Source organism: Mytilus edulis, chromosome 9, assembly GCF_963676685.1.
Source record: "Mytilus edulis chromosome 9, xbMytEdul2.2, whole genome shotgun sequence".
NCBI lineage: Eukaryota > Metazoa > Mollusca > Bivalvia > Mytilida > Mytilidae > Mytilus > Mytilus edulis.
Genome location: NC_092352.1, coordinates 69,449,954 through 69,462,437, shown reverse-complemented (window position 1 = coordinate 69,462,437; position 12,484 = coordinate 69,449,954). Strand labels below are relative to the sequence as shown.

General features: G+C 33.3%; 1 protein-coding gene across 1 annotated transcript in view; it reads left to right on the top strand.

Moving 5' to 3' along the window:
* Positions 1-12,484, top strand: part of LOC139490133 (cell adhesion molecule CEACAM5-like) — a 48,411-nt gene that overhangs the window by 33,976 nt on the left and 1,951 nt on the right. The window contains exon 6 of the mRNA XM_071276983.1: positions 9,262-9,552. Coding sequence (XP_071133084.1) covers positions 9,262-9,552 — 291 coding nt within the window. The remainder of the gene's footprint in view (positions 1-9,261; positions 9,553-12,484) is intronic.

Here is a 12,484-nt window from a genome sequence, read left to right as displayed (position 1 = left end):
ATTGGAATTAAAACAAACATTGCATGAATCATGTGAATATTCTTTATGAGATGCTGACCAAATGTTCGTACATTGTAGTGATCCATTATCCAAAATGGGTGTCCGCATAGGACTTCGTTAGACAAAGGACAATAGTATTTATAATGATACAAGGCTAGGGTACCTGATAAGGATTTAGGGCCTTGGTCAAAAATGACCTGAATGATATATGAAACACCAGGTGCAGCTTAATCATTTTTACATCACTGGACATCGAATACTTCTACTTGATTACCATTATAATCTTATAACCTCAGCTTATACACCTTTCATCCAATTTAACAACCTCATTACGTTTTTTATTAGACTATTTTATTGATCATCTGTGTAGAACATACGTTACACATCAACAAACGACAACCACTGAATAACAAGGCTTCTGTCTTCAAGTCTTCTTCTAGAAAACCGGTTATCGGATTTAAACTGAAAATGGTACTTATGTTTCTTTTGAGGTGTTTGTAGTTGACTGATCAGACAAGACGGCTCTTAGCAAGGGGGAGTGGGTTTATTGGACCCTATTTTAAAATGAAATACAAATATTATTTTTAGTATACCACTGAAAAGAATGAAACCAACCATGACCTGAAGTTTCCGAATGAGATGCGGAACAAGTGGTGTTACTTTGTTGCCGAACCATCATCCAAAATGGACGCCAGCAGGAGACTTAGTTTAGGATATGTTATAAATTTTCTGCAGCATCCCTATCCTTTTAATAGACCGTAAATAACTTTCGTTAAATTAGTTTTGTTCTACTAGAACAGATTATATATCATCTTTATATCGCCTGTAGATTTTCCGCCTGTCTCGTACAGGAATCGAACCAGTGACTAAGATTCTTATTGACAACAGGAAACTACACCAAGAGAAGATATATCGTGATACGAATGAAAGAGAGGTTATTAAGACAAAAAACCATAAATGTTATGAAAAGAAAAAGAAAAAAAACGTCACTATAAAAGATAGGATTTTTTTTCATGTAGGACAAAAACCTATGCCATAGAGTTATGAAAAATAACAACGGAATTTTTTACAGAAAATTATTTTCATGTAAAAAAGAAGATGTGGTATGATTACCGATGAGACAACTGTCCACAAGTGGCCAAAGTGACACAGACATTAACAACTATAGCTCACCGTACGGTCTTCAACAATGAGCAAAGCCCATACCGCATAGTCAGCTATAAAAGGCCCCGATATGACAATGTAAAACAATACCAACGAGAAAATTAGCGGCCTTATTTATATAAAAAAATTAACGAAAAACATATATATAACACATAAAAAAACGACAACCACTAAATTGCAGGCATCTGTCTTGGGACAGGCACATAGTTTACATAAATAATGTGGCGGAATTAAAGTTAAAAAAATAATCCTCCACATTCTTTCTGGTCTGTCCCATCTTAGGAGCCTGTATTTTAGCGGTTGTCATATGTTTCTGTTTTTCATAATTGGATAGCGTTAATTATTTTATTTAAACATCATATTCAACTTCGTACTTTATTTGGCCTTTTTTTTCACTTTTTTGGATTCGAGCGTCACTGATGAGTTCTTTGTAGACGAAACGGGTGTCTGGTTTATATACAAAATTTAGTCCTGATATCTATGATGAGTTTAGTTTACCTTAGTCAATTAGCTTTCTCGTTTGAATTGTTTTTCATTTGTCATTTTAGTGCCATTTATAGCTGACTATGCGGTATGTCTGCCCTCATATTTGAAGGCCGTACGGTGATTTTTATTTGTTCATTTCTGTGTCGTTTAGTCCCTGATGGAATGTTGACATTCATATCACATCTTCTTATTCTCATATTAAACAGTGTTTATTGTCTTAATATCTTCCCTTTTGATGTTTGATGCTCCCTATTCTGGACAACAAATCAAAAGTCAGAAATAGATTTGAATGGGACACATCAGACATATACCGTGTCTTTCACTAACGGGGTCGGGACGTAGAGGAACATTCAAAGCAGGAAACACAAAACCAAAAGGAAAAATGCTCTTTTAAAGCTAGGTTATATTTAAAGATCTAGTAACATCACTAAGAACACCGAAATTATACAATAACTGTATGTGTACTGCCAGTGCTGCTATCTTGGACAGTATGATCGACGTCCGATCTCTAATCGACACCCTTTCCTCAAATCAAACGTCATAATAAAGGAAAACCCTTGATCGATGGCCAATTTTTTTACCCACTGAGTATATAATCGACTTCTTTTTTCTTGTCCTTAAACAGACACCCTATTGTTGGCTTCTCTAATCGACGTCCGTTTTAATACCATCATAGTTTTATCAAATATTAATAAAAATATGTAATGAGTGTTACACATTTAGCTATACAACTAATCTTCCCCGAAGCTCTCTGTCATCTTTTGAGAAATCATCAAATTATAAAAGTTAAGAAAAGTGTTTTCAGATAATAAAAAAAAATATAACTAGCAATTCAATGTATAAACTGAAAATGGTATCTAAGGGGGATGGATATGTGTTGGAGAGAAAACAGGGAAAAAAAAGGAATAGGCAAATATTCAAACGCTGAAACGTAATCGGCAGACATGTCGGCGGTTGTCTTACGGGTATGGCATACATCATATATCTAGAACCGAACGAAAAGGAGGTGGAGTAGCGATCATTCACAAGTCGAATCTAGAAATCAAACCAATCAAGCGCAAAAAACAGCTCACGCAATTTGAACTTCTCGAATGTAGCATTAATTCCAACCTGTTCCGACTATTTGTTGTGTATCGTCCCCCGCCATCCCGAAACAATAAACTGAAAACAACCACTTTTTTCGAAGAATGGTTAGAATTCCTAGACTATACTACGAAATTTTCAGGTGAAATCATCATCGTAGGGGATCTTAATTTCCATCTTGATGACGTTAGCGATTGCGGTGGGCGAAGGTTCACTGAGTCACTTAGCGATCGTGGACTAGTACAACAAGTTGATGGACCCACACATATCCGTGGACACACGCTCGATGTTATCATAAGTAGAGAAAACAGTTCAATCTTGTTGGGTGAACCGTCAATCATAGACACGCAAATATACAACGATAAAAGCAATGCGTCCTTAGATCATTTTTGCTGTTCCTAGCCGAATCAATCTTAGCAAACCAGCAAGATTGAAAAAATCATTAACAATCCGAAAGATAAACAATATCGACGTTGAAAGTTTAAAGGCCGACATCGACACGAATTGTTTCATTCACAACAATGATCCTGACATTGAGAATTTGGTTAAATCGCATAATTCCGATCTCAAGGCAGTTTTAGACAAACATGCACCGGTTCAAACAAAAATCATAACGATGCGACCGAACACGGAATGGTATGGCGACAAAATTCGCAAAGCAAAGGTCGAGCGTCGGAAAGCTGAGAGAACTATGCGGAAAACAAAGCTCGAGGTTCACAAGTTGATATACAAAGAATTATGTGTCACATCAAATAAAATACTGATACAAAGTAAAACTGATTACTATTCAAAGAAAATTTCGGATATTGGAAATGATCACAAAAAACTTTTCAAATTAACCAACGGACTTTTGGGAAATAGTAATGACGTCATCCTTCCATCACATCAAAGCGAGTTTGAACTGTCAAATCGTATCGGACATTTTTTTCTTGAGAAAATCGAAAACATCAGGACAAGTTTACTTTCGGCGAATAATTCTATCGACGACATTGACCCTCTACGAGCAGATATACGTTTTGAAGGCAACACTCTCACCGACTTCCACCCTGCGTCAATTGATGAAGTGTCGAAAATAATTCTAAAAGCGTCAAGTAAATCTTGTGAACTCGACCCAATCCCGACTACGCTTTTGAAAACTTGTGTAAACAGCATTGCCAGCAATATTACGATGATCGTAAACAAGTCATTATCAACTTCTACTGTACCAGTATCGTATAAAGAGGCTATTGTGCGACCTCTGTTGAAGAAACCAGGTTTAGATAAAGACACACTGAAAAACTATCGCCCGGTTTCGAATCTTCCTTTCGATTCTAAAGTTCTCGAAAAAGTTATTGAAAGTCGTCTAGAAGAGCATATATCGTCAAACACTCTTCATGACCCTGCTCAATCTGCCTATCGTGCGGGACACTCAACCGAAACAACGTTACTTCAAGTTCACCATGACATTGCAAGTGCGCTAGACAAAAACTGTTGTGCCGTTTTATTGATGCTCGACCTTTCTGCGGCGTTTGATGTGATTGACCATGACATTATCGAAGCTAGATTAGAATATGCTTTTGGAATCTCAGGTTCTACTCTGAAATGGTAACTCTCTTACCTCCGAGATAGCACACAGCGTATAGCAGTAGGCTCGGCCCACTCCAACGAATTTCGTCTTAATTGCGGTGTGCCGCAGGGCTCCGTGCTTGGCCCAAAGCTATATGCTATATTTTCGAAGCCGATCGGCGAAATCTGTAGACGTCACAACATGTCTTATCAATGCTACGCCGATGATACGCAGATCTATTTAGTTTTCGAACCTCTTGATAACTGGAAAAACACATCGAATCGAATTGAGGACTGTTTGGCCGATATAAGTTCCTGGATGTGTGTAAACATGCTTAAACTGAACGAGGACAAAACGGAACTGATGCTATTTGCTCCGAAAAACCGAGTGAAAGATTTGAAGGATTGCAATCTCACCTTTAAAGGAAACATCATAACAAGTTCTGAGTGTATTAAAAATCTGGGCGTTCATTTTGATAAGACTCTGTCAATGCACCAACAAGTCAGTTCAGTTTCGAGATCATGTTTTTATCAAATACGAAATATAGGCCGCATACGTCCGTACATCAACGAGGATGCATGTAAAACTCTGGTCAATTCGTTAATCATTTTTCGATTGGATTATGGCAACGCTTTACTCTATGGACTACCAGCTTACATGATTCAGAGACTACAAAGGGTTCAGAACACTGCTGCGCGAGTGGTTACAAGAAAAAAGAAATACGAACACATTACTTCGACACTTGAGTCTCTTCACTGGCTGCAATACAAAATATTATTATATGTATTCAAGTCCGTGAAACATGAAGCGCCATTATATCTTAGTGAACTTGTAAATTTATACAGGCCATCAAGATCATAAAGGTCTGAAAACAACATAACACTCGTAACTCCTATTGTGCGAACCAAAACCTACGGCAATAGAAGATTTGATCAAGCGGCGGCCATCCTTTGGAATGCATTACCAAAAAAACTTCAAAATGCAAAGTCGGTGCCTGTATTCAAAAAGAACTTAAAAACTCACTTTTTTCGACAAGCATTTTTAATCCCTTAAATTCGTTTCTGTGATACATTGTGCCATAGACGTTAGCCTGCTTTTGATTTATCGAACCTTTCTTTTAACTGGAGATATGTTTCATTTATAATATGTACATTGTATGTTTTTTTAGTAGCACACATATTTTTCATTTCAGTAATTATATTTTTACATGGTAATATTCCTTTTTCATCTTTTGAATACGTTTTCAAAGTTTTAACTTATATTTGATAATTTGTAATAGCAATCTTATTTTAGACTTTTTTTGGCTATTTATTTTACCAACTTTATTCAGTATAATTTTTTACTCGTTTTTTTATCTTGATTCATTGATATATATATTCCACTTTTTTGGAAAAAAATTCCACATTATTAATATAATCCTTTTATCTAGAAAAGTTTTAACACTTAAATATTTATTTTGTGGGTTCTTGTTTTATATTTTTATCACTGTCTGTTTGTATATTTCGTTTAACATGTGATGTAAAGCGCTTTGAGTAATATTGTTTTAGATTTAGCGCTATAGAAAAATTGTAATAATAATAATAAATAAATACTGTAATTGTTTTAAGTCTTTAACTGTTTATAAATTGAGATGCTAAAAGAACTCTACAAATAAACTCATCATAGATACAAGGACCAACAACTTACCAAAATTCATCTTTTACTCAGTATTTGCATATGACTGCATCAATCAAAGACTTATACATGTACATGTAAGCAGAGGACATTTACAGCGAACTTTTTCAAACTAGCAGAGGTCATTATAGCGCAAACATTAGAGTTCATTTTAGCGCAGGATTAATCTCGGCACCAGTATTTTCGATGGCGCATTTTAGCGAAAAAATACCTGGTTGAATATTATTCACCTTACTTAAACCAGGAATACTTTACGGACTCACTTAGTCCTAGCTTTGCCTTGTGGCACAAATGACAAGGATAAGATTACTCCATATCTTCTCTTCAATATTAATATCTAATTTTTGTACTAATAATCCTGCTTTAAATTCTGACCATGGAAATATTATAGATTAATATTCTTTGTCCTATATTCTGACAAATAGTGTATTTTGTGTATAGTTAACACAATAACTGTAAGTAAATTATTAATTTCATAATAATATTAATCTTAAATTGTATATCGTCAGATTATAATTTTTACAGTGAAAATGTGTCTACCAATCTTAGCTTTTTCAAATATCTTATATATTACCCCCAAAAAACTCATCTAAAAAGTGGCACGTTACAAACAATTATCTAAGCTGTATTTGGCAAAACTTTTAGGATTTTTGGTCCTTAATGCTCTTCAACTTCGTATTTTATTTGGCCTTTATCACTGATGAGTCTTTTGTAGACGGAACGCGCGTCTAGACTTAGTGTAAAATTTTAGTCCTGGTATCTATGATGAGGTTTTTTTCATAGTGTTTTCTAATGCTACTGTTAGGTAACGCAAATTACAAGTAGAGATCAGGCTTATTTTCAATTGTTTAAACAAACTTTGTTTGGAAGAATAAAGTGTAATAGTTTTTGACTGCACATTTTCAGTTCAAATAGTTATGAATAAATGTTTGCTTTTATTGACCTTCAAGTTGTATATTTAAACATTTTAATATTCTGGTCCACTTAGATGTATGATACCCTATTTGAAATTGCACACTTTGTTTGAAATTAAATTGCATTATGGGTAAATTCGGATGGTGTAGATAGAATGTGTAAAGTGTATGATGCAAAAGTGTAACGTGTATGATGTAATGATGTATGGTGTTAGTGGGAAGTTAACTGTAATATTATGTATGTACGTGCACATTATTCAATGTTTTTATTAATAATCGTCATATCACATCAAGCATTGGTATTAAAACCATTGTAAAATTTTGAAATACCGGTATCAATTATTAGTTCTTATATGAAGCACTTCTTTAGCTTTGTAAACAACACCGTGACGAAATTCTCGATATATCTAAACTGTGTGCAAACTCAGATAATTATATACATGATTATGGCTGTTATAATATACCTTTCACGTATATCCACATGTATCGTAACTTAGACCGTGTTCACACCAAACGCTTTGTACAATAAACATGTTTACATTTCGTTTAATGTAATGTACACTAGTTTCACATTGAAACTGTTCACATCTATAACCTTGTTTAGATGTACATAAGATTTGTTCACACTTGTTAGCAATGTCATTTGTATGTTCATTACGAAGAACCGAGTTCAAACTTTTCTAGCTGTTAGGGAACGACCATTTGATTTTAAACATAAAAGGGAATGGATTTTCTCACAATTTGATTAAAAGATATCGGGTCATTCAGATGGTTAAAATGAACAAATATTCTGAATCCAAAGTTTCCCCATACATAATAGTGTTAAATATTGAATTGGTACCATCGAACAAACCACTAATTATAAACTTTTGCAAGAGAACCGACCCCCCCCCCCTTCCCCCCTTTGTTTTGAAGTAGAGGGGTTGCTCCTTTAAGAAAGTCATTTTTGATGATTTGCAGTAGTTAAAAGATGTCTCGATTACGCATTCAAAACGTAGGCTCGCCATCAGCGTGCTTACAGACGAAGAAAAAGAATTGCGATGTAACGATCACTACATTCTTATCTTTTCTGTTTTTTTTTCTAATGGTATTCTTTTCTCCAAGGAGTATTTGGCAAAGGAAGGGGGTAATGTTGTTTCTTTTATTTCAAATTGTATTTTAACGGATCTGAGATACTACACAAACAAACATTTAACTTCAGCCTTTTGTCAGTAACGCATATATGAGTGAATCGTTGTTTGAATATAAAACCCAGTGGCAAATATTTCGGTCAGTATGTACGTCCAATCGATTCGGGAAGACCTTTTCAAATGAATTATGTGTTCGGCAATGATGATGGATGCGTTTTGATAAGGGGTTATTTATGAGGCTACGTAAAGTGTTTTTATAACAAATAAATATATCAAATTTAGAAAAATGTTTCTGTAAAGAACTTTATTATTAAGTGTTATAAGTATTAATTTTATGTAAAACTTGTTTCTTTTTTAAATACTGTACTTGGAAAAATTCAAGTTCTAAATGCCTAGTTTTGTGTACACTTAACCTACAAAAGGCCTACATCACCTATCGACTGCATGTAGACAAAACATGATTAAACTACATGTTAACATTGAGTTTTATCAATGGGAACGTAATTATGTTTAGTTTATGTGTGAATTACACTAACACACCATTTAGTTTATGTCAATGTAAACGCGGCCTTATTTGCAAACGCTATGCCGATTGTTTTGTCTTAAAAAATTGTATTTACAAAAATACTGCATCCCTTTAATACTCATTCTAATCCATAATAAACATATTTAATGCATAGGAGCTAGGATAATGGTACAAACAAAAATCAAATACAATCCATTATTGCTTTTGGTGCACTGTAGTCATTTCGAAACATGACGTCAACAAAAATGCTATGTCTGATATGTTGTCTGTTTAATCAATCATCGCAGTTCGGACAATATTTTTGAGGTAGGTGTTGTTTTTATTTTCTATTCTGTTGTATTATTCGCACATCTACTGATTTCACCAAGCTCCTTAGTTTCAAAATGACAACTGTGGATTTAAGAGCATTTAACCATGTAAGAATACGAACAAAATGTAAATTAAAAATTAAAAACGGTTGGGTTGAGATTTTAAAGAATTAAACACATTTTTTCTAGCAGTTATGTCAGAAATAATTCATGCACGCTATAAATTCATCTAAATCTTTCCAGCTTTATATAACAGAGATAACAAATAGAAAATAAAACAGCCACACAAACGGAATGCCCATCCTCGTTTCCATTTTGAAATATAGTATTTGTCCAACTAGCAAAAGTAATTGATGGAAGCTATATATTTGTTCAAAATTTACATATAGGCCATGCATTAATATATTGTTTTCCTCTGTGTACATTGCAGGAATTAAAATAGTAAAAGATAATTATGAAGTGGATTGTGGAAAAGCAGTTACACTAGAGTGTGTACTAATTGGAATTTCAAATTCAAAGACAGTTCGTTGGCATAGAATAAAAAAAAACAACAAAATGGATGATATCATTATAGACGGCTCAAAATATATGGGATCGTCTGTCACCAACCCATCACTTATTATATCTGATGTTAATGAAAATGATAGCGGGTTTTATTTCTGCACTGCCAAAGTGGAAGATAGAGAACTTACAGGAAAGAGAGTATCTGTCTCTGTACAAGGTATACTAATACTCTATGAACAAATAAACCAAAACATATGCTTAGGATGTTCGCTATTCTTAATTTTGATATTAGTCCTGGTAATCGGAATCCTCTAGCATGTACTGCCAATACAAAAATGGTTTCAAACTCCTAATTTCGTTTTCAAAATTGTGTTACATAAAGATTAAAAAGCCATTTTTGTAGGTATAAATCTGTAAATCTTTAAAAAAAAACTTTGCTAGGTTTTGGAAAGAAAAAGGTGCTAACAATAATTGTTGGCTAAACTATAGAAAAGGACACGACAACATATAAATTCAATTTAATATGTATGAGATAAAAGCCTATAATGTGCTTTCATATAAAAAAAATAATAAATCGGGTCAGCGGCCTTGTTTTCTTTGTACAAAATTAAAAAAAAGTGATTGCAAAACACATTCTATATTAAAAGTTTCTTTATCTGGGTTATCTCCCCCTTTTGTGAAAAAAGGTCAAATAAAAATTATCGTTTTTTTCTCTAAAATACAGCAATTAGATGTTGTATAATAAGACACATACTTTTCTATATCAGCATGAAAAGTTTGACACATGGTCGACGAATGCTACTCTTTGATGTGAAACAATGGCCTAAGATTTTGATGATTTTTAATCATACCGAAATACTACACATTTCACATGGTGATATTTGTGACAATACAATTAAGATAAAAATACATTTTTTGAGGACTTTCCTTTAAAAAATGTGTGAAGCTATGACCCTTTAAATACTTATTAATTGTATTTTAATGTCAATTTTGGTATATTTTTTGAAATGATATTAATTGTTGTAGCAGAATTATCTGTTGTCGCCATTCAGGATCCAAAAGTCTTATCATTAATGAATTGTACATCAAAATTTTGATCTTTAGGTAACAAACCATTTTGGATCAAAGGTGGCGGCCAATGTTTTCCTCGAGCTTGAATGACTTAGGATTACACAAAATCATCAAATTTTGAAAAAAAATCCAAAATGAACTCTTTTTGGCGAAAATAGTGTACTATTATTAAAAGAACTGATTTAATTAGCATAAATGCTTTTGAAATATACACATTTACGAACAAATCTGTGACCTTTTTGGTGTGTTATTGAAAAGTTGATATGTAAGCCAAATGTTGTGCCTTAATTAGTTGAACCTTTTATTAAGGATCTAGACCAATTGTTATTTGATATATCAAAATCAAAGATCGTCGTAGACATCCCAGCTACCTTCAGGGAAGAAATGTTTTGTAGGTCACTGCTGAGCAATAATGTCTCAGGAATGCCACCTGTGACACTGTGTATTCCAGTGGTTTCCTTAAGTTCTGATATAATATATACTGTGATATCTTTGACTCCCAAATCAGATAATGGGGAGAGTTTGACTCAAAGAAACATGTTGAACCCCGCCTCATTCGGTATGTGCATGTCACAAGTATATGAAGCCCATACTTGTTATTTGTTGCTTTTTATCAATTTTAATTATAGTTAATGGTATTAACATCAATTAGGCCGTTAGTTTCTTTTTTGAACTATTTTACATTTTTCATTTTGGGGCTTTAAATAGCGGTATGGGTTTTGATCATTGTTGAAGATCATAAGGTGACCTTAATAGTTGTAAACTTCTAGGTCATTTTGTCTCTGGCATAGATACTACTTTTTTATTTCTTATACAAACAGAATGGTTTGCCATCATTTCTGATTAACATGATTAATACTGAATTAAGTTGGCTCGCTAGTATAAATATGTGATATAACATTTAAAAAATGTATCTATGAATGCACATTTGTATGTACTTAGTCAAGCCTTAGTGAAAAAGTAAAATACAAAAATAGGTTCACCGTCTAGTTAAGAAGTGTATTGGTTTTCGTTCAAGATTACTATAGAAATGATAGGGAACTGAGTTCAAAGCTAGTTTCATTTCAGAATCTCTCATGAAAGCTGATATAAGATTTTTTTTATATTTGTTGGGTTTTTTTTTTTGTTGCTTTAATAGTCTTTTTTAGTATCAAAATAAAATCAACGAGTCACCGTCTAGTTAAAACAAAAAAAGTACATCATTGAAAATAATTTGGTGATTTTCAAAAAGGGAGAAAACTCTATCTTTAACACATTTTTCAAATTTTTAGACCTTATATAAACAGACCTGGTTCTAATATCTTCTTATACCATATACACATGTAAAACAATATACAATATATATAACATTTCCAAACAAGTGCAGTTGGTTAGCATAATGGTTACCATCGCATCCAGCAGTAAAAATGGAAAATCACTAATTTTGGGGATTTAAAAATAATTTCTGTTCAAATTCAAGACCATATAATTTCCAAATGAGCAAGCAGTATATATTATAATAGGGGTGTGTTTCTTATTAGAAGCTGCATATTCATATGGGCTGTGGTATCCCTGAGACAAATAGTTCTTAGTTTGTCCGTTATCTTGTTTAATATCACTGGTTTCAGTTGATAATTTGTTACAAAACTTGGAGACTGCCCTTTTTATGAAACATAGCTAGAGACTCACTCAGACATCTGACTTACACTGAGTTTTAAGTTTAGAAGATAATCCCTCATCTGAAATAAATATCCCATCCCAAGAACATCCACCATTAATATTCTAATTTTAATGAACCTTTGCATGAAGGTATTTTTATTTTATTGTACATAAATCAGGCTGTTTTGGCATGTTTGAGTTTGTAATTTAGTTTTATATTTTGTTAAATGGAATGGAAATGGCTCATTGTTGAAGGCCGTAGGGTGCATATACTTTTTAACTTCTTTATCTTTTGGACTCTGGTGGCAAGTTTTCTCAGTAGCAATCATACCCGGTATACCCCATCTTTTATATATATATATTTGAACTTTTATACATAGTTTTGACAAATATAACACACAGGACAGCTTCTATGGTTGTTGTATATTGTAATTATTAGA